General features: G+C 46.1%; 3 protein-coding genes across 48 annotated transcripts in view; 1 reads left to right on the top strand and 2 right to left on the bottom strand.

The window, feature by feature from the left end:
- Positions 1-5,304, bottom strand: part of TNNT3 (troponin T3, fast skeletal type) — a 32,544-nt gene extending 27,240 nt beyond the window's left edge. For 15 of the 44 annotated variants that reach the window (XM_015863854.2, XM_015863863.2, XM_015863861.2 and 12 more), the window contains exons 1-2: positions 5,181-5,298; positions 877-911 (exon numbers count right to left, since the gene is read on the bottom strand). In XM_015863854.2, the coding sequence (XP_015719340.1) occupies positions 877-896 (20 nt within the window). In that variant the 5' untranslated portion in view covers positions 897-911; positions 5,181-5,298. Of the gene's footprint in view, positions 1-876; positions 912-1,533; positions 1,559-5,180 lie in introns of those variants that run through there. The other 29 variants (XM_015863866.2, XM_015863874.2, XM_015863880.2 and 26 more) reach the window with 7 other exon arrangements.
- Positions 5,305-6,216: 912 nt separating this feature from the next.
- On the top strand, positions 6,217-20,201 carry LOC107314544 (proteoglycan 4-like). Of its 2 annotated transcripts, XM_015863844.2 has the most exons (3): positions 6,217-6,439; positions 10,870-10,996; positions 18,367-20,201. In XM_015863844.2, the coding sequence occupies exons 2-3, from the start codon at positions 10,976-10,978 to the stop codon at positions 19,990-19,992; spliced, it is 1,647 nt and encodes a 548-aa protein (XP_015719330.1). In that variant the 5' UTR covers positions 6,217-6,439; positions 10,870-10,975; the 3' UTR covers positions 19,993-20,201. The 2 variants fall into 2 exon arrangements, with proteins under 2 accessions (XP_015719330.1, XP_015719331.1); XM_015863845.2 differs by lacking the exon at positions 10,870-10,996 and having other exon boundaries at positions 6,225-6,439.
- LSP1 (lymphocyte specific protein 1) overlaps positions 13,904-26,412 on the bottom strand; it is a 39,077-nt gene continuing 26,568 nt past the window's right edge. For both annotated transcript variants that reach the window (XM_015863846.2, XM_015863847.1), the window contains 6 exons: positions 25,773-25,816; positions 25,571-25,652; positions 25,068-25,199; positions 24,398-24,478; positions 23,606-23,732; positions 13,904-14,799 (listed from right to left, as the gene is read on the bottom strand). In XM_015863846.2, the coding sequence (XP_015719332.1) occupies positions 23,631-23,732; positions 24,398-24,478; positions 25,068-25,199; positions 25,571-25,652; positions 25,773-25,816 (441 nt within the window). In that variant the 3' untranslated portion in view covers positions 13,904-14,799; positions 23,606-23,630. The remainder of the gene's footprint in view (positions 14,800-23,605; positions 23,733-24,397; positions 24,479-25,067; positions 25,200-25,570; positions 25,653-25,772; positions 25,817-26,412) is intronic.

Raw genomic sequence — 26,412 nt, 5'->3', positions numbered from 1 at the left:
TGCATATGGAGACATGTCCCAGCATAATGTTACCATCATATGATATCCACAAGGAAACACTCTGCAGAGGCTGAAAAGGCTAATGGACTTCAGCCCTGGTAAACTGTGCATGATGGCCTTCAACTCTAGAGGTGCTACTAAAAATCTAGGATAAAGCAGATGCTGTTGATGTTTATTCCATGGCTGTTATCACCTCATTTCCATGTTCCTTTCCCATTCCCCACCTCTTGTCCCCAGACTTTCCTGCACTGCTGTCACCTTGCACAAAACCCCAAACCTTGAACCAGGCATGCCTGGTAGAGTCAGACAGGTCACAGCCAAAAGGAGTCTGAGCAAGGGATATGTTGGATAGATGTTGCCCTAAAAAGTATTCAATTCCATCTTTGGAAGTTTTGTTGTGTTAATTATTTAAGAGTTGGCTGGACATAATGGCCTTGTAGTAAGGGAAAAGAATAACTGACCTCAGCAGGTCTGGACTTAAAGCCTCCGATCCCATAATTGCCTCAAATGCCCCATCTCTACCTATTAACATAGAAATGGCAGCTGACCTCATTGAATTCGGACACTTTACTCGGAACTTGTTAAATCAGGGCAGAAAGCAGTACCTCCACCAGTCCACATTTCATTCAGACTCCTTTATGAATAGCACCATGGCCACCAAGGATAAGTGGTGCTGGGTCAAGGTATCAGGAAGACTTTCCCTCCTGCATGAACTCCATCAGACCCTTTGTCACCTAGAGCCCCTTCCCTGCTGCTCAATGTCTTGAGGCTATGCATGGAGTGACAGCTGCCTCCCATCTCCATGGGAATGCCCTTGGGCACTATGTGGACCCAAGCAGAACAGATGAGCATGCAGGCAGTTCGCTCTCTACTTACACTTCCTCGGTATCAGACATGTTGGCAGTGAGTTTCTAGATAAAAGGTGAAAAGAAGGAGAAGAAAAAAGTGTTATTAGTGAGAGAGCCTCCTAAATAATTCCAAAGCAGGAGCAGATGGGTTGACATTTGAAGATGAAAAAAGACAGGCATCTGCTTTCCCACACAGCAGCCAATCCCCCACCAACACTGCCATTTTCGGAGTGCTACAGACCCCTGCCAGCCAGGTCAGATGAGAAGGAGAAATGGAAAAGGGGAAAGATCAGCTGGCAAGACACGCCTATCAACTCAGCCACCCTGGGGGGGAAAATCTGGACCTGGCTTTGGGTTACAAAACCTCCAAGGCTCAGGGAGATGGGCACAGACCTTGTCCTCTCACACCTGTCTGACATTTCCATCACTTCAGCAAGATCAGAGAAATTTTGCCTTCTTTTATGCTACTGCAAGTGGAAAGATCCCAGCTTCAAAGCATTACTCAGAGCTAGAAAACATAATAGTAATTAAAAAAAACAACCACTCCACAGATATATCCAGAGATAAATAATTGTCAGCACATTAAGTAACAGTGTCTGGCTTACATAGTTGATTAATACATGAACAATGGGCTACTGATTAATTTAGGATGAAAACTGACCAAATGCATGGCTACGCAACCTACCTCAGTCTATCCAGTTGTACTTATTACAACACATTTCACAGCATGTGGCAGAGACAAATCCATCCACAGCTCATAACACTCTTTTCTGGCTTGTGTTTGAGCACATTGCAGTACAACCCCCCCCTTCCAAAAGACTGCCCTGGAGTTGGGTGCAGGAGGTAGTCAGGGCCCCTCCAGACTTCCTCCAAATTGGCAGCAGGTCTTAAAATACAAAGCCAGGCCACTCTTGGCTGGGAAGCCCAAACCGTGACTTTCACAACTTCATTACTCAGCTGATATATGAGAGATGTCTTGAAGGAGCAGGTGGACTGATTTAGGTTCAAAAGGAACAACTGCAGCTCAGAAGCTTTCTATTTCAGAGGAAGGCAGTAATCCCAGAGGCTCCAACTCTGCCCTATAAGGGATCCTTTCCATTCCCCAGCAGTGACCCTGAACACCACTCTGTAGCGCTACTCGTTGACACCAACAGGATTTTAAAACCTCATGTTCTAAACAGGCTGTATTTTCAACATCCCCATATACTTTTATTAATATTTATTTATTTCTAAGAACTCAGTATTGCCCTGGAAGTCACGCCAGCAATGGCTGTGTTACAAATGCGGGGATGGCCTACTGCTAGAACACACAAGACCTGGGTTCAACAATCTCTTATCACAAGGCTGAATTTAACTGGTCTCTATGCTTGCCCCCTCACCCTGTATTGGAGCAACCTCAGCTCTGCAAAAGGCTTTTAGAATCACAGAATTGCTTAGGGTGGAAGGGACCCTAAAGATCATCGAGCTCCAGCTGCTTGCTTAGGTATAACACCTAACACCACCTCTTGCCTCTCTTTCTCTAGATCATCCAGTCTTCAGTATTAAGGCTTCCCCTCACCGTCTGCAGAGGGGCTAGAAGTACAATAGCTTTATGGTTTCACTTCAGCCTCCCAAAATTATTTGAGCTAATAGTAATAACACTTAACAGCACGTTACTGTCGTCAGTGGGTTGGTAGAGATTGTCCTGGCAAAGGCTTAAGGAGAGAACCTTTCAGATGACCAGCTGTTGGCATCTACCAAAGTATGCGATCTGTAGGACTCAAAGCAATGGCCAATCCTCCCCCCATGCATTCTGATTTAATTTGTAAAGACAGACTTCATTCTTCTCATGATAGAACAAAATTTAAAAAAAAAAAAAAAAAGGAACTGAAGAGCTTTGGGTTAAACTTCCCATTTCACTGCATGGTACAAAGAGTGATACTGCTCTGTGCTGGAGAAGAAAATAGACTGAGAGCCCTCCCTATATGTGGATGCAGAGTGAAAATGTTTGGTGTGGGGTGGGCATGTAATGCAGGGCATACTGTTCTTTCCAAGGCAATTGAAGTCAACGGGAGACTTTGCAATCAGGCTTGCTATTAACTGTTATTGGAATGAGCTCATCCGCTCTCCAATTTAGCTCTCAGGACTTCTTGCTGAGGGTTGTCACATTGGTACTCCCCTACGCTCTTCCATATTTGTTAATCCAAGTGCTGTGACAGCGAGTGGGACTTGGCATGGCATTTGCCCACATGCTAGGAAAGCCAAGCTAGAATACCAAGGTCTCTGACACTCAAATGCCCCAGTTCAGAGGGGCTTTCCAGGCTCTGAATAAAACAAATCAATAACAAGACAAGGACAAAACCACATAACAAAGAAAAATATCCTGGGCAACTTGAGAGCCATGTGTGACACAAGAAACAGTTCTCAATTCCTGCAGCATCCACATAGCTAACTGTGTCATCGAAGCAGCAGATAAAACAGATCCCTATTTACCTTCAAACGGGACTGAAGAAAGCAATCTGCTATGAACAGTATATATACTTCTTTTTTTTTTTTCCCACTGAAGGCAATGGAAAATCTCCAGCTGGCTCAGGATTGCCCTTCAGTGGAAATTACATTACACGCAGCAAACGCAGCCTGAGATTAAGGCTGTTAGCACCTTGAGGCAATAACTGGTTTTTGTTTGTACAGTGGCAGAAAAATGGGGTTTGGACTTGACTGATGTTTAAGGATGTAATAAAATCAATTAGTTAATAATGCCCACCATCTGGGAGGAAAGCAAAACACAGCTTTGCCAGCCCAAGCTTCCTGCCTCCTCTCACCCCTTCGGGTAAAAGCAAAAGCTTACCTTTTGCATTTCATTCAAGCTAAAAACCCTGAATCACTTCATTTCTAATTTGATTTGCTTACATTCTTCAAGCCCTAATGCTTGTTCCATTCACAAATGAAATTAAGCCACACATGCTCAGTTGCTTTTCCAATAAACACAGGGATGTGGCAGTATTATTCCTTGCCCTCCCAGCTGACAGAGGGAATGCCCTCTTCCTCCTCAACCCCAAATGGCCAGGGGCCATCTCAGCTCGTCCTCTTTGACCCCAAACACTTCTGTCCCTGGCCAAAGGAGCAGAACCATCACGTCCCAAGAAGCATCTTAGCAGCTGGGAATGTGCCTGCCTGTCTGCCAGCTGGGAGGAGGAATGGGCTCCCTTGCATCCCAAGCCCATCCTTGGAAAAAAAACACCAGCAGCCATACAAGGGAGGCAAGGTGGCAGGAGCTCTACAGAAGGGAGGGAGGAATAAACTGGCTGTAGATAGGCGATGGAACAGTGATCAGACAAGAAGCAGGGTTCAGTCCACCAAGCAGATGTGCTTTTCTGTCAGGGGCTGCTGCAAACTCAACACATCTATTAATATTATTCTTGTAATAATAGATTACCTACACAGGTATATAGTTATATATAATAGTCCCATTCATCTGCCTCCTCCTTTTTTTCTTAACTGCTCAGTATTTTCCATCAATAAATGCTTTTCTCACTGCTGGGATTGAGTAGTGGAGCTCAGTTGTCTCCCTATCTTCCTCCAGCACAAAGCAAAAGACCAATTATTACACCAAAACACACATTTTAACCTTGTCCTTAGGTGTTGTCTGCTTGTTGTCTGAAGGTGGCCAGAAACAACAAGGCTAAAATGGAGAGATAAGTTGCGCTCAACTGATGTCCCCTGCCCTTGACCCATCCAGTCCCCATGTGCCTGGCCTGGCCATCACCCACAGCCCCCTCAGCACACTGGGGATCCTCCATACCACCCACACCTGGGGTCAGGCCTGCAAGGCACTGGGCTTAGAAGCTGTACTTATGGCAAACATCCTATGGCCACGCTCAATTTACTCATCTACCTCCTGCAGAGAATGCTTCCCTGGTTTTCTTCTTTTTAATGCAAGGAGTGGAAGTTTTCAGTGGCTGCATTAGCGCTCTTCTGCCCCCAATCTCCCCTACCTTGGCCATCCCATTCTTCTAGAGACAAATCAGTATTTCTGTTTTGCTGCCCAGGAATTTTCCTGGACTCTACATATACACATATACCTCCTTGTCCCCAAACAATGCTGCTTCATTCCCAGCCTAGGATTTGGAGGTGTCTCTTCCCCTACTGCTCACCCTCGCACCCAGGTCCCTACAGGTGTCACCAATCTTATACGATACCTCATCAAAAGGAGTAAGGAAAAGTGCCTTTCCCTTAGTGGGGACACTCAGTCTATGCAGGATCCCAGACCTTACAAACCTCCAGCCCTCCCCTTGGGATCATCCCCCATCCAAACCGCAGCCCCATTGCATTTCCCAATGGGGTCCCACTTACCTGGGGGTGTGGAGACAGGCACAGAACTCCCTGCAGAGGGGACGGGCTGAGATCTGCAGGCGTCCCGGGGCACTGCTGCTCTCAAGTTATAGTGACATTCGATCTTCTGCAGGAGCCGATTGGCCCCCAGCCCTCAGCGATGGGCAGGGAAGGGAGTGGGGCAAGGAGTGAGGGAAAGGGTGAAGCAAAAAAAAAAGAAAAAGGTCATACCATGTATAGGAGCAGCTGGAGGGATTGTGCAGATGATGCTTAGGTGGGAGGGACATGTTTGGAGAGAGAGAGAAAAAAAAAGCAAGGTTTGTGTTTCTAAATTTACACTAGCACTAGGCAAGCAAAGTTTAAAGAGGGGTATCTGAGGCAAAGGCACCTCAGAAATGAAATGTAGGGCTGTTGGAACTCCATGGTGTGTGGTTGTTGCTTAAAACACAGTTGCAGCACACTGATTTCTGCAGGCTCAGTACACAGCAACTACCTCTGCACCTCCAGCCAGGCAGGGGATCTTTCTGTTGCCACTGAAGTGTGATTGACTTTATTTGGAGTCTACAGAGAGCTCAAGGACATCCAATGGTAACCAGAGGGCGTGTGAGAAGCCAGCAGCATATAGCACATCAGGCTGTGTGTTGACACTCATGTCTTGCCAAGGGTCCTGCAAGCATTAGCATTGGAGGAGACCTAGACCAAAATGCAAGAATAGAGCAGGAGAACCTCACAAGAGCATGCCTGATCTCAAACCCTACTCAGAGCCTTTTCGGTGTGATAAAAAATAAGGTGATACTATGAGAGGACATCCTACAGCAAGCCTGGGGTGTCTGAACCTCCCAGTCATCCCAATATGAGGTCAAAAGCCTTTAGATGCACAGAGGGCCTTGATGGGCAGTCCAGGTGTATACAAGGCTTTAGCAGACACACCAGCAAAGGCTCACAGCACTTTGTGTGACCCACAGGTCAGGGTTTTCATTTCACTGCTTCTTGCAGCTTCAGCCCCCCATCCCCTCCTCCCATCTCCCCTTGGCAGGCAGCCCCTGCCACACAGACCGTGCCCATAGTGTGCCTGGCAGATGGAGCACCCCTTTCTCCCAGCCTGTAGGAGCAGAGAAAACTTTTCAGAGCTGCAGGACAAGTGATATTTTTGGCTTGGCTCACGGATCAATTCCTGCCCTCTCTTTCCCTGCCACTTGCAGGAAGGAGTCCCCGCGTGAGGATGTAGAGAGCAGCTTTTAAAGACGTGGAGTAGGGCTCTGCAACCTCCCAGGCACCAGGTAACCTGCACGAGCAAAAATCCCCTTATCCTCTCCCTGCCTCCTGCAACCTGGCTTGTGATGATGCTTGTGTTACCATTGGGTGGGAGGGGGACAGTGCCATCAGGTCTGCACCCATGCTCAGTGCCTTGCTTTGGACAGGAGGAGCCTGGCAGTGGCAGAGCCCCAGCAGCTCCCGCGTGGTGACTGTGACTGGGAATCACAGCCTGCATTCCCCCATACACAAATGCAGCCAAGCTAGCTTTAATGCCATAGTTTGGGTGTTGCTAAGTATTTTTGCCATCTTGCACTGGCTTGTTCCCACTGTGTGCTGCTGTGCTGATTGGGCATGTCTCCAAGAAATAGTGTATTTGCCCAAACTGGCAACAGAGCGAGGATGTACTGGAAGGGACTTCCTCATCAGTTTCTCCTTTGATAGCAGCTGTAGAGCATGTCTGGCAAAGGTGCCACCAGCCTCCTTCAGTTATCTGTCCTTCTGCATCATTCTTGCAGCTGAAGGTACATCTCCATTCAGGTCCCTCAAACCAGGGTGTGCTGACAAAGCTGCATAAAGGCAAAATTAGGATTGACAGGCTGTGGGGTGGACAGCCAGCTGGGTGTTCTGACCTACTGCAGCTCTTGACTTTCTACAGCGTTACTGGGTTGCAGGCATTGGGTCTTGGTGCCATTCTTCATACTGTGCAGCTCCATAGGCATAGAGACGCAGGAGAAAGACGCTGACTAATGGAAAATAAATGGTACGCAAACTTTGGTCTCTGAAACACATCCTTAGATCTCATATGCATGTCTGTGCTGGTGTGGATATGTTGCTCCAGACAAGCACCCACCTTGGTGTTATGTAGCACATCTATACAGTCTTCCCCATCACCTGGATGCTTGTTACTGTCCCCAAAGGATGCCTGTGCATCCTATGGGTTTTCTCCACCAGGAGTGCTCATGTCCATGCCCACATCCTGTCAAGTCTGCCCTGAGCTGTGCACTATATTGCCAGTGTCAGCCTGGTCTGACCGCAGGGACCTATGCCATTCAACCCCTGAGCAAAGGCTCATCTGATACTTGTATTCTTTGCTCTGCTAACACCTGGCTCAGAAGCAAGGCTCATTTCCCTCAGCCCACTTCAATGCTTCATCCTTTCTTCTCCTTGTGGATCTCACCATCAGCTTTAGCATATAACCACAACCCCCCTCCAGTATTTATTTCGTGCCTTCACCACATACTCCATGCTATCCACACATACTATATGGCTACTCCTTATTTCACCTCCTGCTGCCATATGCCAATTCCATCCACAGCCATCATGGCCAATGAGAAAACACCACCACCCACCTAGCAGTCCCTACTCACAGTATTAACCAGAAAAGGGAATAGGCAATTGCTTGCATCCACCAAAATCCAATAGATTTTGCTAGATGAGGGTTCAGCAAGCGCTGGTCATTGAAGACCACCTCACCTACTACAGATAGTATCAAGACCACACGAATAAGCACCAGCCAGGCCTTCAAACTGCATCAATTCCTATTGTCCTCAAACCAGAGCCTCTTTTTCTTTCACACAGACATTATTTCAACGTGGGAGAAGGTACAAAAGCAACAGTGTTACTACTCAAAATTGGAGACATAGGCTAGGACAGAAAACCAGGGAAGTTTCCATTGGAAACCTCTGCAGCCTTCAGAGCCCGCAGCCCTGCCTGTAGCTCAACCTCACGTTCACTAAAGTCTGTATAGTTAGTAAATAAAATGAGTTACATCCTTGGAATAGAACAGGTAATTTGGAGTTAGAAAGGAGAGATCTTACTCTCAATATGAATCTCTTATTTGTCAACTCCTGATCCTGAGCAAAATCAAAAAGCCAAAAAGAATCAAAGCCATTCATGCCTGGCCAGAGGTCCTCCTGAAGTCCTTCTCCAGACAGCATTGCCCCTCATCCTGTACTCGCATCTTCACGCAGGAGCTAGAGGAATTCTCAATGGCATGAAAAAGGTTAAGTCACCAAAAGTGAAACTATGTGCAAGGCAAAAGTGGTTTACTTCCATCTTTCCATTACTTACCTTCAAAATGGTTCTCTATTGGGTTTATTTTTTCCTTCTGAACTCCCATTTGAATGCTTTCAAAACAAAGAGCTCATTGGGGAAGGGATGCAGTGTTTGTTTTTCTGGCTTGTGACACTGTCAATTATACACTTCTTACTGTGATTTAGGGCAGGAGGTAAATGAGAATCACAGAAGGCAGTTAGTAAGGGACTCCAAATTCTTATCCAGGTTTCTCTGTTTCTTCTTTCTCAAACCCCTGAGAAAGAAATTCTGCAAAGAGCTTTAATCAACTGCTCAAGGTTAAAGCAGATGCCCTGCGTTCACTGAAATGTTCTTTCCAATTTAATTGAAGCAGTTGCCAATAAGGCAGCAAAGCAGATAGTGACTAAGCAGCCTCTGAGAAAGGAAAGAGTCTAGATAAATATTTTCTGTTCCTGAATAAAATCCAATGACATGTTTTAAGCAGCGGGTCAAGCAGAGATCAGAATAGCCTTAAACTTTAAAATCAGCTCCTCTATTTAAGTACCAGCAGGTTGCTGCCGTTTTACAAGTGATGACGGGATACCGGGGAATGCCCAGCACAACTCAGATGGGATGAGAAAAGGCCACAGTTCTCTTGGGTTGCTCTAGTGCCTTGCTAGACATTTAGGGCCAGGGTCTTGGTCCTCAATATCCCGTACCTTGTTTCTCCTTCTCCCAGCTGGAAGTGATGTGGGCAGGGCTTACACCTCTGACAGCAGGCACGCCAGCACCCAAACATTTCTACAGCCCCATCCCCAAGTGTTTCAGACAGAAGGCTTTCAGGTCCAGATCTGCAGAAGGAGCAGAATGCAAAATGACAGGAAAGCTGAGAGCAGAGATCCAGAAGCCGGCCTCTGAATGGCACCTGACACCTACTTCCATTTACTTGATCTGTTAGAAGCAATTGTAGCAGTCAAGAAAACACAGGATGAGAGAAGCAGTGGCATGGGGAAGTTTTTAGGCTATAGAAACTTCCTAGAATCATTAAGGTTGGGAAAGATCACTAAGAGCATCTAGTCCATCCATCAACCCAACATCACCATGCCTACTAACCATGCCCCTCAAACTTACAGGCATTTATGCAAAACAAGGTACTTCATTAAGATAGAACAAGTACTTGTGAGGGTGTGAATCTTAGAGGGTGGCTGGAACACCACAGTATCAACACATTCTCCTGATGGTAGATCATAGAACAGGCCTAGGTGGGAGGGGACCTTAAAGATCATCTAGTTCCAACCTCCTGCTATGGGAGGATCAGGCTACATCACATCAGGCTGCCCAGGGCCTCATTCAATCAGACTCTGAATGCCTCTAGAGATGGGGCATGCACAACCTCTCTTGGTGTGAGTTACAAAGTTAACAGAGCTCCCCTTCAGGAGAAGAATCTGTGTGGGCCAGACCTTCCCAACTCATGGGATATCAGATCTTATTAACCAACAGGTACCTTTTAACAACTTTCATGAAAGGGTCAGAGTAGAAGGTGACTCCTAAGAAGCGTGTTAGCCCCCAAATACCAATATTTGTGTGGCTAACATGAAAACTGGCTTTAACAGATGGGCCACAACTCCATTGATCATGGGAAATAATCAACTTTCTCAGTTCAAACCAGAGCGACTGAAAGACAGGTTAGAGATGCACTAGTGCACGGGGTGAATGGGCAGCGGGGTAGTACTGGATAAGACAGTTTGCCTTCAGGGATGCCTTTTTTGTACATCTCACCAATGTTTCCACACTTAAAGTCCAGATGGAACATGCCAGGCTTAACACCGTGCATTTTAGCTGTCCCAGACCAATTTGTGTGTGCAACAAGAGTCAAACTCCACAGAAACCAGTAGCCCAAAATTCACTACTGCCTGCTAAGTCCCTCAGCTCCAAGTTGTTCCTCCTTTGCTCCCCAACATGCCACTTCCCAAGATTGTACCCTCCAAGTACAGCACATACAACGCAAGGAACAAGCAGAAACAGAGCCAGAACTCATGCTCTTCCTCTCCAGGGACAGCAGCCATCAAAGCACAACTTCAGATTTGCATTTTGCAACCCTGTATTTTGCAAAACAGTAAATCTGACTGGTAAACTTGAAAAGCCTCCAAATGGTTTTAATGCCTGGTGCTATCCTGCTAGAATATCTATCCTGGCAGCTTCACCATCATCTGCCCTTCACCTCTCTGGTGCTACAGATGCCAAACTTTGCAGTGCCAAAGCTGGGAGTATGCAGTGGTGTTATTCAGTAGCCCACCTTCACGCTTATTTCTGGCAATGGAACTTTCCATGCTTTCAAAAACTAGTCACCTTATTTTTGAGAAATATCTTGTACTTACTGGCTACTGTAAATACTTCTTTTTTCCCTCTCTCCCATATGGCATTTTGAACTTACCTACAGGCTCTAAAAAACACAAGAAAACAATACCTGAAATGCTCTTGAAGAAATGATGACCTGTTAATTTTGCAAACAAAACATGATGCACTCAACACGAAAGTGATTGCACATGGAAACAAGTTCCACATCAGTAAGTACTGTATTTCACCTCTCTTCACTTAATATAAATCCCTGATTTTTGTAGTGCTCTGTTCCTCCATTGTTCAGTTGCTTGCTCTGGGAGATGTTCTTGTTCCATCTGCTTTAGACTTGCCCATAAGATTCAGGAGCTCCAAATCCATGGCACCTTTTATTTAATTGAAGGACAGAGTGCATGCCTTATGCATAGCTGCCACTTGGAGTTATTAAGAAATAAAGCACTTTCCTGAAATTAATGATCTACATCAAACTGTTCCATTACAACCAAAAACCTCAGCAGACCCAGTGCAAAGGCATAGAGAAATCATGCGTGGTCTGTCTTGTTACTGTTATCAGGGTAATAGAATCATTAAGGTTGGAAAAGACCACTGAGATCACCAAGTCCAACCACCAACCCACCACCACATCCTCTGACCATGTCTCTCAGTGCCACATCTCCATGGTTCTTGAACATATCCAGGGACAGTGACTTCACTGCCTTCCCAGCAGCCTGTGTCACTGCCTCACCACCCCTTCTGAGAAGAAACTTTTCCTAACATCCAGCCTGATCCTTGTAAGGGAGTCCAACATTTTTAAGCAAGTACTAAGTCTTCCTATCTCTTGTCATTGTAAAATCTGCTCTTTATCTACTTGAAAAAAATAAGACCATCTCAGAGCATTAGGGTAGGTGTGTCGAGCAGGCAAGAGACAGCAATAAACCAACTCAGAGGTTTGTCCAGCAACAGATCAGCTGCTGCTTCATTATTTATAGCCTTCCTGCTCCTTGGGCTTGTTTACTGCCCTTCCCTGAGGTGCCGGTGGGAGGAGAAATGCTGACATTCAGGCCCAGATGCCTCAGAGCCTGACCTTTCCTCCTGCAAGCACATTTCAAGGGACAAAGTCACTGGGAAACTTTAGACCTTTACATCTACTGCGTCGCTGAAGGCACAGTGTGGAACTACATTCAAGTGGTAGGAAACACTCTCTTAATTAGCCAGTATGTATGTACAGAGAATTATAAAATAGACCTATAATTTTTTTAGGTCTGGAAAGAGAAGCAGGTGAAGTCTAGCCCGAGACTTGAAACAAAACAAGCACAGGAAAGATAACATCCAAAAGAGTCTTCAGTTTTCCATTGGCTAAGATTTTCCCAAGTTTGAACAGAGCTGTTTTGCAGCCTGAGAGAAATAAGCATTCAAATATTATGGGTTATGTTTTCCAATGCCATCTCCCATTCACTCCTGTAGAATCAAAGCTGGTTGAAGATTAAAATCAAAACACAAAGCAGCCCAAAGCCCACTGCACAGAGACAAGTAGTACGCTTCAGCATTATTGTAGAAAAGAGCAGACGTAATGCAACAGCACATTTCCCCTCTTCCTAACCCAAAGATGGGGTTGGAAAAAGTTGCAGAGAAGCAATACTTTGATGTGTGCCTCAAAGGCACTGAGAACACAAACTGAGGTTCCCTTTCTCTGAACACCATCAACCTGCTGAAGGGGTGGTGAATTTGGAGAACAACGGCACCATAGGGCACAACCAGCCACCACACAGGGCCCAGGAGACATAGCTCTTGTCCACCAGGCTTTAGAAACAGGCTTCACAGCTGAAGTAAGACTCATTCATCACAGTAACCCCTATTTGCTCCCCACCAGCACCTGCAGCACATGCACACCATATTATCCCAGGAGGAGGAGCAACACCTCATAAAGTTAATGTAATTGTGGAAAAACTTTCCCCTGGCTGATTCAAATACCTCATAAAGAGCCGCATGCACCTGCTCCAAGCCAGTTCCCTTCCTGGTTTTTCCAGAGGGTTTCCATACAGTCTGCTTGCTTCTTCCCATAGCCAACACCTGAATTATTGCAGCTGTTTCTATTGAAACCACATGAGTTCCACATGGATTGCAAGTGTAGAAATACACCCTGCAAATTAACCCTCCTTAGTACAGGTACCTCACACAAACAGCCTTCAGAGCTTTGCTACTGTCTCCAAGCTTGCAGGATGTGCATCAGTAAAAGAAAAAGCTTCTGGCCACCCTCTCCCAGCAAACAGCAAGGTGGAATGGAAAGAAATCAGTCTGTACCCATGCAGGCACCACACAGGGCTGCTTTGGGGATGTTTCTATGCTACACTTGATGCTCTAGTCTCACTCAAAAAATCACAGCTTGGCAGAGGATGGGCTGAAAGAAGACCAGATGTCATCCATGACTCCTTGAATCTTACCTCCACAGTGAGCTGAAGCAGGAAAAAAGGGTATTAGCAAACAAAGATCATAGCAAGAAAATAGACTTTTCTTGCAGAGAAAAACATAAATAAGCATCAAAGAGCTTTCCATTCCTAACACTTCAGGACATCACAGGCAAGGATACTGTTGTCTCTACACCACAGAAATGTTATTATCCAGAAGGTCACCTCCATAAACTGTTTTTCATTAGATGGCCATAAACAGTTTGTCATTAGATGGTTCCAGATAGGAGAGTAAGCTCATTAGAGTGCTGCATGCTCCTGCAGACAGCTGCTTTGACCTCATCTCAGATGCACAAGCAAGCTATAGAGCAATTTTTATAGCTGACTTCTCTAGTGCTTTTGGTTGAAGCTTGATTTCTCAGGTTTATTAGCCAGCAAGCTGAGCTTTCTGCTACTCCTAGCTCCAGAAAGTCTTCCACATGTTGCTCCACCTCTCCCCAGACACTACTCACTCCCATCTTAGAGTCATTCTCCCCACTCCCTGGAAAGAACTAACAAGACATCCTCTAAAACTGAGCAAGCACAAGAAAAATCCTTTTTCCAGCACACATAAGGCTCCTTCTTGTTGTAGCTGGGTGCTTCTTATCCTCATTTTATTTTTTTGGCTCAGAGTTGCAGGGCTTATGAAAACAGCTTTGTTTTATGGAACTCCTGCATCAAAACCCTCAGAGGTGCCATTGTTACAACATCTTCCTCAAATTTTATTAAATGCTTACAAAAAAAACCCAAAAAATTAAATCCAGAACACATTGTAAATTGAAGCAAAAGCAAGTTGCAACGTTATGTTGAGAGCCTTTGTGAGAAGGGCATAGGGAGAAAAAAACCTTCAAGAAAAGCTCCTCACCTGGAGAAGGAGTGCTCAGCCCCACCATGGGCAGTGGAGGGGAAGGCAGCAGCTTTTTGAACCAAAGCTGTTGCCACCGACAACAGAGAAAAGTGGCAAGAGCATTACAGCATGGCTACCTGGTTGTGATTAAAGGATGATATGGGAACTAAATTAACAGGACCAAATTAAACACAGCTTGATGTGCACATGGAGATGGAGGTCCCTCAAAGCAGATGTTGCAGTGCAACATCTTCACACACAGCTGGCACCAGGAGGGTGGCACAGAGTCTCCCCCTCACTCCCCTTTCCAACACCAGATCCTCCACCGGGGTCCTCATGAGCTCCCCTCTCTCCAGTCACTGGGAGCCAGAAGCTCTCCATCACACAGCAGGAGCCCTGCCAGTTGGGCAGGACAGCAGGCCCTTCTCTTTCAGCACTTGAAAAAGAGGAGAGGAAGGGGAGCCACAGTCTCCCATCTCCATGGCAGAGCCAGATTTAATTAAATGGAAAAAAAAAAAAAAAAAGCCAAAGAGTCTTGCAGAAGGTTAAAAGTGGGACTGGTTTGGCCAGTTGATCCATCCCTCGCAGCCAGCTGGAGGCAGCACAGGGTGTGCTCACCCCGAGAGGAGTCAGGCTGTACCAGAGCAAACTGACATCAGGCGGGAGATGAGAAATATCCTTCAGTTATCTTCTATAGAGCAGAGGAAGTCGTGGCATTGAGGATTGCATTGAGACAGCTCAGCTGTAAGGCAAGAAAATATTGTTAGACATGCTTTTATGTTGGATACTACAGAGAATTTCATCTCTGAAAGAGTGTTCAGGCAGTGGCACAGGCTGCTCAGGAAGGTGGTGGAGTCACCATCCCTGGAGGTGTTCAGGGAATGTGGAGATATTGCACTGGGGGATGTGGTCAGTGGGCAATACTAAGGTGGTTAGATGGATGGTTGGACTGGAAGATGTTAGTGGTCTTTGCCAACCTTAATGATTCTATGATTCTGCTCTGCCACTGGAAATACCCTGGGCTGTTTCATGCCTAAAAAGTTAAAGGCTGTTTTATCCCACCCAGCTGATGCCAGGCAGAGGGAAGGACGTGCTCCCACCAGCCTTCCCAACCCAGCAGGCAATCAGCAGCTATCCTCCCAAGCCCAAGAAAGCTACTTGAGCACAGATCACGTTCCTCCAGCCCCCGGCAGCCTCAGCTCTCCACCCAGGACCATCTGCAACCATATCAAGTTCCCGCAGCTCTTGATGCACTCTGTGTGCGACAGCTGGTGCTGCTGAGGGAAAATGACTTTTCTGCCATATGATGGATGGCTCCTCTGTGCTGACACACTCCCTGCTGCTCCCAGTTTTGGAGTGATTGTGGATGAAACAAGGCAGAAAGGTAGGGATTTCCAGGTGGGCAACCTGCCCTTCTCTTCAACTAGCCCTGGGGCAGCTTGACCCTCTGGAAGCCTCTCAGCTCAGCTGCTTCCCAGTCCATCATGAACCCAGATAATCTCTTCCAGCAGTATGCTTCTCTTCATACCCAGGTTTTCTGCTCTAACTGATCTGCTGGCCAAGAAAGCAAATCTCTCTTTCCCTGTGCTTTTACTTCATTATGCAGCAAGGGGGAAGCCATGCACAACCCTTGCTAGTTACAGTATCCTGCGTACAGAGCTCTGAAGGAGACTCAGCAGAAAAGAAAACAAGCATGACAGAGAAGGCAAATAAATTAAGAGCCAGCTTCCTTTTACTGCCTTGTAGCATCTCTACCTCTCCACCCAAGCTCGCAGATACTAGCACAGCCATGGGAGCTGCCATCCATATTGTCTCTAAGATCCACATCACAGCAGGTTTCAGAGGGATCCTGAGATAGTAGCAATAGTGATTTCAGGAGCACAGACCACAAGCCTGGAGGTTACAGGGCACTAGCCTGCCTCTAACTCTCAAACAGAGGGAAAGCTTTCCTGATGCATGCTGACCAGTCCTATGTTACTTGCCCCATGACCTTCCATGCCCACCACAGCAGCACCTCATGCAGTTCACAGCAAATCCCAGGCCAGATTCCACTCTGACCCAAGCAGAAAGCTGCCATTTTCCAGGATGCAGCAACCCATAGGGTAAAGAGGCACTTAGATCAGTAGCTGGAAAGTTCATTGCCCTGTCTACTTAGTATTCCCAACACAACAAGCCTGAGCAGTTCAGCTTCATAATTCTGGCTTAGCAGTGCAGCTAGATCACAGCTCATCTTGTGATACAGGCTGTCTGCAGGACCACAGCCTGCAATGTACAAAATCGTTCCATATTCAATCCTAACACCAGGTTGAAGTACAAGATCACATTGCAGTAGATATAAACCACCCAAATAATTACTAACCAAAATAGAATTGCACCACTGTAGGTGCACACCTCTTCAAACTGAGGCATTTTGAGCCAGAAAAATCTAGAAAAATCTACAAGATATCTGGAGGGAGGAGCAGGTATATGATGGACTGAGCTCTAAGCCTTCCTTGGAGCCAGTGTGGACTTTTTTCCAGAAGCAGCTCTTAGAATAGAGTAAATCCTAATCCTAGCCCTGTGCCTAAGGCATGAAGCTGATAAGCTGCTGGGAATGCCCAACAGTTGTCACCCCAGCTTGCCCAAATCCCTTTGAGCCCCCTTGCCAAAACGCCGGGAGGCTTCTCATACTGCAGCTGAAACAGATGCATTGGCTGGAAACATTGCAGCACTTGCTGGGCACTGCCTGGACCATGCTCACCACAGCTTGTGCTTTGAAGGACAGCTCACCTACTCTTCAGTGCTTTCATTTTTCCCTCTCCCTCCCTGTCAACAGTTTAAAACCATGACACTCCCCTTTGGTTTTTAAGGGGGAAAAAAAAAAAACATCAACGAAAAAGATCTATCCTTCTCCCTGCCTTTATCTGCTAAAGTTATTGGTGGAAAGCATCTGCTTGGTACTGATCAAGTTCCCAGCCCATTTCTGGTAGCAACACTACAAGACCAAAGGAAACACCTGGAATTCAAGCAGAATTACCTATTCTGCACTTCCGATAGTTTTACTTTGGGGTAAACTAACTGCACTGTAGGCATCACAGTGCAAGTCCCCCATCTCAGGGGGGATGCTTAGGTTGCAGTTTCTCTAACCAGAGCAGAAAGCATGCAATAGCCCCTGTGGGCAACCCTGACATCACCTCTTCTCATCTTCCTAATTCAGGATGCTTGGTCATATCCTGCACTGGGGATTAAGGGACTCTGATTTATGCCTCATTTCATAGCGAAACTCAGCAACTCCACACTGAGCAAGAGCCAGAACAGAGTCAGATTTCTTTCTGGGGGCTGCCAAAGAGCCACGGCTGAAGCAGAGTGCTTGGTGTTACCCAGACTTGCTGAGGAGGAGAAAGAGGAGAACCAGGACTAGTTTTCTCCTGCTTTCCTCAACAGCAAATCTGCACAGTGCTCAGCAGAAAGTGGTTGGCAGCTCTAGGAGAACACTGCTCCAGGGAGCTAGCAATAGAGCTGGAAAAACAGATACTTGCCCCCTGCAGGAGCAGCACAACTTTGATTTACAGGGGTTCCAGGTGTAATTTCCACTGGAGATTAGACTCAATCCAGCCTACAATCCCTTCCTCTTCCACTGAAGATTCATTTCACTGCCACTAATCATTTTTCCTCAAAGGCTGATGAGTGCAGATAGAGGAGGTTACCCCGTGCTCAGCACAGCAAAGAAACACCCAAGTTATATTTATGACAAAGCATTTCCTCACCAGATAAGTACAACTTAAAGGCCCTGCCTTTCACAATAGGGATTCCTATCTGCCAGCTGAAAGACAAAGCCAGTATCAGCTTTGATTCAAGTGATACTTGTAAGTTGAAGGCTGATACATTGTTACATACAACAGAACAGAGCGTTTGTAGCTGGAATCTGGAAAGCTCCAAGATACTTCCAATTTGCACCTTTAGAGCTTTAATATCTTAGAGCCACACCATTTCTCCTAATGGTTTCCTCCAGATCCTGCTAGGACTTGCCAAGATGAAAACATCTAGGGCCCTAAAGTGCCTTCACTGAATTTTATGCTAATGCCAGGAGCAGGAGGGCTCCAGTTTCCTCAACCCAGCTTCTCACAGTTCATCTCTTGCCCTGGCTTACCACCCTCAAGACTGACTGAGGCTACCTTGTGAGAATAAGGAAGCCAAATCTGATACTTTACACACACAGTATTGACTGTGCTTGTCTTTAGAGAGGAAGAGGAGGCTGTATATCTGAATACTCCAGGATCTAGCCTAGTGCTAAGCCCATCTCAACTCTAGGCTTTGTGCTTTCTTCTAGATGACCATGCTGATCACAGTATCATCCTCCATCCAGCCCACTCCCGTCCGCCACCATGCATCTCCCCCTCCCACCCTCCCAAAGCCCAAGAAAGACAACCTGCGGCTCCAGCAGCTGCTGAAGAAGGCTGCCAAGAAGAATGCCATGCTATCTGCAGAGCAAGCTAAATCTTTTCGGTCCAACCTCTCCCCAGTGAATGAGGCCAGCTCTGACCTAGAACGCAGTGAGCATGTTCCCCCAGCAGAGACCCACAAAGCAGCAGCACCTGGCCCCACCAGCCTCCCAACACACCTCTCCATCAAGCCTATCACCCACCATCGTGTGCACTCCCCTTTCCGCAAGAGCAAGCCCTTCGTGTTGAAGGTCACCGAGCAGAGACGCATTGCTGAGCACCTCAGGCTCACCACTCCCACAGCTGAGTCCCCACTGCATGAGCCAGGTGCTCCTAAGGCTCCTCAGCAGCTTGAAGGCACAGATGCACACCTTCCCTCTCCACACCACACTTCAGTAATCATTTCCCCCCATCCTCCTCTTACCAACACACCCAGAAAGGAAGGAGCAACAGCGGCCACCTATATCACCAAGGTACACACTTATTTTCGCAGCGTCAAGGCACCAAGAGCCAAGACACCAACATCATACCAGACCCAATCAACATCTGGTCACGAAGACAAAAGGCCTTCCTCTCCATCACCTGAAACAAGTGGCTCTGAACCATTCCCAGGGCAGATGTCTGCCCCTCATGACAGCAGCAAGGCCCCAGCTCCTGCACTGCAGCCTACTCTTCCTCCTGCTGCAAAGGCAGAACCTCCTAATCAAGCTCCCAGGCCCACTTCTCCTGAAGAGGCCACCAAGGCCCCTTCACCCAAACTGAGCACCCCTGATGTCCACTCCTGTACGGTTACAGTCCATGGAAGTGACGCGGAAATATCCAGATCAGAGAGAGCTCCTGAATTGCCCAGGCAAGATAGTGATATTCTAAAACCATTGACACTCAATACACCTTGGAGACCAGAACAACCTGAAACAACAAGCCCCATACAACCTGGACCCACCCTCATAGACGCGAAGGCAGAACACACTGTGCAACCTCAGCCAAACCCCAGCCTGCCAAACACCAGCCCTCCTCTCAAAGCTGGGACAACGCTAGTTGAAGACTCAGTGCCCCTTGGAGACAAGGGCAGTGGCTGGCATCGTCTCAGGAAGCACCTGATATTGCAGCCAGAAGCACCCAGCTTCCCAGAGCTGGAAGCAGAAAAACCAGGACAGGAGGAAGGGAACAAGGAGAAAGACAGCTCTCTAAGCATCAGTCAAGACAACAGACCATTTAAATCTAGAGCCACGAAGATGTGGGATGCCATTTTATACCAGATGACAGTCAACAAGGAGAGAAAGCAGCATGCAGAAGAGAAGAAAGCACAGAAGGAAGAAGGCTTCTTTCTTCCCCGCCGTTTACCCATCTTTCTGCATAAACCACGCTTTGATGCCCGGAAACTAAGAGAGCTGGCTGCCAAACCCATGACAAAATTCACCACTGTGTTTGAAGTAGGACGGTATGGATCCAGGACAGACAAGGAGCAAACCAAGACCTTTAACAGAACAGCATCAGGATGGTCAGTCAACTGAAGCCAAGTTACTCCAGCAGACCTACCACTCCAGAGGGTCCTACAGGGCACCAAGCAAGAGAGCACCTGCAACTAGGTAGTCTGCCTGGCAGAGCCAAGTATAAGGAAAAAATAAAATAAAAGTAAACCACCTCCAAGCCAGCAGCCTCATGCTGAGAGTTTAAGGGTTACTCTGTACATAAGTTATATCCCATACATACCACATCCACATGTCACAAACGAGAAAGACACATGCTTTCAAAAGAGCCAACAACAAACACTAAGCAGTAACATGGAGCAGAGAGGGGTGACACAGCAAAGACTATCTGCCTGTGGAAAAAGCCTCATTTAGAGTAAGATGACAGAACCTGAATGTGGGAATGCATCTCTTCACCCAAAGCAGAGGCAAGGGACGGCATAATATCTAATCTATTCTGCTTTCACACAGTCATTCCCCCATTGAAGTGCTGGGCCAATCTAGTAAGTCACAGCATACCAAGACTAACTTTTTTCTAGCAATCAAGTTCTGCCATATATCTTTTTATTTATTTTTAAGTACCAATGGGATTATGTTGTCACCATGAAAGCTTGCTTCAGCATGTGAGCATCAGCTCCAATGTACTCGATATGGTACTGTTTCCTGGGGGATCCCAGTAAGTCCAAGCAGTCTCATTTTCCAGGGCAAAATTATGATACTGCATACCCACTAGTGCCTGATGTCATGAAAAAATCATTGTTTAAAACAAAACTCCTGACACCAGCCATTCATACAAATAACTGTCCTTTCAAGCATTAGTCAACCCTTTGCATCTGAACACCACCAGGCTTACAAGCAAGAAAGCTATTTCTGTCTCTCAGAGGACTTAGTCATTTGCTAGGATGTTCCTACACAGCTGATATAGGATTGCTATGTTTAGCCCTATAGGAAATCAGATATGTAACTCTTTACATTCTCTTCACATACAGATGATACAGAGCTGAGTGAAACTTCCCCAAGCTGAACTGTATATAGACTTAGGGTTAAGGGAGGAGGAGGGGGCAATGGGGAAAATCCTTTTTCCATTTTGAAAACTTCCACTGCTATCACCCAGTCCTTCATGAAGTTTCAACTTCGCTGGCCTCATCTCTTGGAACTTCTCTATACCAAAGGGAAAAAAATAGAAGAAAAAGACTGAGTGTCTAGAGGTTAGATTTCCCCTCCAACTCCAGCTGGACAAGAAAATGTTGAGATAAGGTAGTTTGAAAATACCTCAGCACTGACAAGCTGATCTCAGATCAGACCATTGCAGGGTAATTTGACATGCTGCAACAGAAGGTTACAGAGAAGGAACCACAGGAACATAAATTTAAATAGACTGCAGCTTAGCACATGCCTATGCTTAATGTTGAAGTAGATAAAGATGACATTATCACACAGTGATGAAATGGCACCTTGCACTAGCACCAATAGGTGGACAACTACGCTCAAAAGTCTGCATTCACAAGCAAAAAAAAAAACCCAAAAACAACTGATTATTATTTAAAATCAACTGACTTTGGTGAAAGAAGATGGTTTTGGAAGCATTTGGGCTTTAATCTACTTTGTTCCTCAATGACAATGACCTGGAACAAACCATGCAAAAAGGAGAGGTTTATGTCTTGCATCTGCTGGGCTTCCCACCAGGCTGTGTCCACATTCCAACCCCACAGGGATGAAGGATGGAGAACTGCTGCTGGGGAGAGCAATGGAAAAGAAGCACAGGAAGGCAGAACTGACTCTAGTTCAGCTTCTAGGAAAAAAAAAACAGAGGCACAGAGCAGGTACAGAGAGTCCTGCAGAGACAGACCTTGGCACAAGAGCATTACAGACAAGAGAACAGATGCCCAGAGGCAATGGGAGATCACCATCAGCTCAAAAAGGAGAAGCCTTCACAGCTTGTCCCAGCCTGAGCTGCTATGCTATGTCAGATAAACTCAGGCAGACAGCAAGAGCCTAAACTGCCATTTGGAGAAAGCCTCTTGGTCTGCAGCCTGTCTAGAGGAGCTGCAGCTCAAGGTGGGAGAGGAGAAAGTTGTACCTATGTGCAAGTTGATGAGGTGGTGCTGAGTGAGGGATGTGGGTATGAGCCAGATGGTTTGGGAGCAGAAAAGCAAGCACAAAGGGATGCTACCATCAGGAAAAAGGGTGGACATCACCATGAGAGAGAGGGCATGGGAAGCAGAGACCTCTCAGCAAGTGAAACAGACAGCAAGACCTGTCCTTAGGCAGATTTCTGGAAGCCACAGACAGAGAAGCAAGTTGAAGATGCAAGTCTTGTTGGCTCCTTCTTTCTTATGTCTAAAAAGGTGGATGGTCAAGCTTGGGTTTGTACTGCTGCTCACCTCAAGGCAGCATTCAGGAGACCTCTTCTAAGCAGGCACCACAAAAAAAATAAGAAGAAAGCAAACACTCAGAGCTCAGCTCCTTGAACAAGCGGAAAGAAAAAAAGTAGCTCAATCCCCAGAAGCACTCAGAAACAAAGGTGTTTTGTAGCAGACTGAGCTATTTATAAGCTTGGCTATGAAATAAAACTTTTTTTTTCATATTAGAAAGAAAGAATGAGCTTGTTTTCACCCGAACAACATCCCCTCTGCTCAGTGCCAAATGCTGCCCAGTTGAATCCAGCTAGCTATCTCCTCCTTCTATTCCATTCCTCCTTACTGCCACAACCCTCTATTTCAGTCACTCCAGATAACACTAGAATATCTTTTAACATAAGGATGATATAAGCATGACCTCCAAAGGCCATTTCAAGAAGCCACAAACCCAGCATTGCCTCTAGCTATTGCCACACATCCAAGGACAGCCCTTTCTGTTCTGTTGATCCACCCAGCATAGCAGATGCTCTCATCCTCCCCACCACAGCCCTACTGTGGACTGGTTCCAAGAGGTCACTGAAATAGTTACAAGATTTTTTTTCCCCCTTAATTAATTCAGTATATCAGGGAATTAAACCCCCAAAGCATCTGAATTTCAGGATTAAATCAGTCCTCAGGTTCAGCCAGAGTGACTTCCAGTTACAAGCTTCTCTTTGCAAGATAAGACCATAAGAAAACAGTAGAGAGACTGTCCCTTTGAATCAGCAAGTATAAACAGATTGTCCTACAAATTAAACTAATGTAGGCATCCAGCAACCTAGAAGTATTAGAAATGAGAAAACAAACCAATACCCCACTGTGTTCCTCCCAGCCCCAATCCAGGCAATTGCCCAAAAGCAAGGCTCCAGCTGTTACTAAATAATATATAGGGGAAATGGTCTCAAGTTGCACCAAGGTAAGTTTAGGCTGGATGTTAGGAAGCACTTCTTTACAGAAAAGGTAGTCAAGTACTGGAATAGGCTCCCCAGGGAGGCAGTTGAATTGCCATCCCTGGTTGAGTTTAAGAGCTGTTTGGATGTGGTGCTCAGAGATATGATTTAGCAGAGGGTTGTTAGAGTTAGGGTACTATGGTTAGGCTGCGGTTGGGCTTGATGATCTTTGAGGTCTTTTCCAACCTGGGTAATTCTATGATTCTATACCATACCTTCCGAGTTGCCCCAAGTTTAGCTGGCAGAAATACTCCCAACATCCCACCAAAGCAGCACTAGGAGTTTGTTGCAAGATCATAACTTACCTACCTGGTTATTGGGCTCTCCAGGCATGCTACTGCTCTGCAGCATCATCTGTTTCATCTGTATCATTGATCCTCTTGTACTGGCCATGGGCCGTTGCAACAAACTTGTACTTCTTGTCAGAAGGAGCAGACTGAGTAGGAGAGAAAGAAATAGTCAGAGTATGCAATTTTCTCAAGTGGTCAATACCAAATAATTGAAGACAGAGGAAAATGCAGTAATTGCTTGTAATCCCAGAGGGCTTGGAGGCAGTTGGGCTCTGCAGGGTTGGTTTCACACATGGCAAAAGCCAGTTGCATTGACTGCATCCTGGCAGCAGTACAGATCCAAGGACAGGCAAAATGCTTTGATCTTATTTCAGCCTGGACAACTTGAACAGCAGCTGCTTGCTGTATTTTAACTGCCATTCCCACAAGCATATCAGTAGGCACAAGGTCCCAGATCTATCTACAACTGTTGATACTATCTTAGGCCTCATTGTGGATGTTTTTCCTTACTCTCAGGATCAAGAAGTATAAAGAGAGCAAAGTAGCTTGTGTTCGCAGTTCAACTTTGGCCTAGAAGGTCAGGGCTTCCAACTCATTGCCTGAGAACAAAGAGGCATTGAAGAGACCTTTTAGTATTATTTGTTGTAATCAGATTCTTGCCCACATTTTCACTAGGATTGGAGCAATAAGAGCTTTTCCAAATCTTCTATGTGCAATTGCATGGATAGATACAGGCAGCCTGTGCCTCTCTGCTACATCACTGCTTCCAACCAAGCTCAGGTCTTCTTTCCTCACACAGATACTAACTTACCTTGATACCAGTTTCAGGTTTGGGACTGCCCTTCTGCTCCCAAAGGCTTCTTTTACTCACGATGTCTCCAGCCACGATATCCTGAGAAGAATATACAAAGTCCTCATTACCCTTCACCATCAGAGCTGCTGGACATGCCTTCATTCACATCTCTTTCAACTCCACACATCTGACCTCCTTTTATATTTCAAGTATTTCATGGTCTGAGCTACAACAGCTGCAGCTAAAAAACTCAAGACTTTGAAAACTTCTTCCTGATAGCGATATATCCCATTTTCTTCTTTCACTCTTTTCAGTGAAAGCCTGAATCAGAGATCCAACATGTTTATTTTCTTCAGTTTATTAACTATTTCAGACATGTTAACATCAAGGTATTTTCATGCAGAAAGAATTTTACTCTCAGAAATGCAGGTTTACAACCCATGCATTGCAGAACCACACGTGATCACAGCAACCAAATAACAGAAGTTATTAAGAGCAGCACATAATATCCTTTGCAGTTTCCAAGTTTCCAAGATTTATCACCTTGGTGATATACCCAACAGTTTTCATGCTAGTGAGTTTATTCCCACTTCAAAGCTGAGCCTCAGTCAGCATCTAGGAGGCTTTCCTAGCTTCACCACTGAGAAATAATTCAGGACACTGGCTGAGATTTTCTCCTGCACCTTACCTTGCAGGCTGAGGTCTTCACTGCAGATTGGGCAGCAATCTCTCCAGTCTCCCACAGGCTTTTTGTTCTGGCTACCATCATGCTGGTGGTAGGAAGGTCAAGAGAGGGCTGTCGGACAGTCTTTGTGGATGTCTAGAGTAGAGACAGTAAACTATAATCAATGAACTTCACAGCCCTTACATGTGAACACTCCCTTCTCCCCATCCCCCCCCATTGGTGTTCCCCAGGAATAAGGAGCTGCAAAACAAGACCTAAAGGGTCTTGTTGATTTGACTCCCATCCAGTAAGCAGGAGATATGAGGAAAAAGGACGGGACCATTCACAAAATAAGCCTTTATGCTCTGGAGGGAGATAGAGACAGGAGAAACAGCTGCTCCCATCCAAAGTGATATGGTTCTATTGTCACAGTCCTAGATAGTGAGACTAAGAGACATTGTAGGAAAGCAACACCCTGCAAATAGAGAGCTCAATAGCACATGGGGACAGACAGCACAGCAGCTCACCTCAATGGCTTGTGTGTATTGCTCCAGTCTATCATCTATCTTTGACACAGGCAGGGGAGGCTGGGACCTCTTTATGCTGTTACTGGAGACAAGAGAAAAAGGATAAAGCAATATCCTGAAGCTTCAGGCAGATGGGAGAGCTACAAGAACTTGGAGCAAGGGAACCCCCTTCACCCTGATCCCACAGCAACCCTTAAGATACCTTTTATTTATTGAACGGTTCAGAGACTCAGTTCTGTCTGTGATCTGAAGTGGGAGAAAAAAGACACATATTACTCATCTCTATGGACCTTATATGGATGATATAGGTCACCTTGGCTGACCTTACTGCAGCCATTCCTTCCCTTCCCTCCCTCAAACAGATGTGGGGCTCAAACACCTCAGTCTTACATTAACACGATGCTCAGAGAGACAGTGAGCATCCCATTTCCTTCTCTTTTCCAAGGCAGGCCTGAAGTACCCCAACCAGAAGAACCAGCACACAGTAGCAGACCAATCACTTTTGGGTACAAAGCAGCAGCACACAGCTTGACTAATAGTTGAGTCAACTCTGCTCAAGGACCACACATCTCTCTCAAACACTTGGTTTCCTTAAACACGAGAGAAAGTGATAAACATAGGAAGATGAAGGGAAACTAGAAGCACTGCCAACAACTGCTGCAGCAATAGAGCCAAGCATAAAAGCAGCACAGCCATGAGTTATGCTGGCTGATCCATAGCCACACAAGCAGTTTAGTATGTGGAGCCACCTGCAAGGCAAGGTCAAAGCTTCAGGGAAGAGACCCTTGCAGAAGAGTCTCCTGGGTAATAACAAAAATGCAGGAAGGTGAGCAACTGCTTCA

This window comes from Coturnix japonica, chromosome 5 (genome assembly GCF_001577835.2).
Source record: "Coturnix japonica isolate 7356 chromosome 5, Coturnix japonica 2.1, whole genome shotgun sequence".
In the NCBI taxonomy this organism is placed as follows: domain Eukaryota; kingdom Metazoa; phylum Chordata; class Aves; order Galliformes; family Phasianidae; genus Coturnix; species Coturnix japonica.
Note: the sequence above shows the minus strand (reverse complement) of the source record. Positions and strands in the feature narration are given on the sequence as shown.

Coding starts and splice junctions, on each gene's coding strand:
- LOC107314544 (XM_015863844.2), top strand. CDS start 10,976: ATGGAAACAAGTTCCACATCA. Junction 10,997..18,366: donor TGGAAACAAGTTCCACATCA/GTAAGTACTGTA, acceptor GCTTTCTTCTAG/ATGACCATGCTGATCACAGT.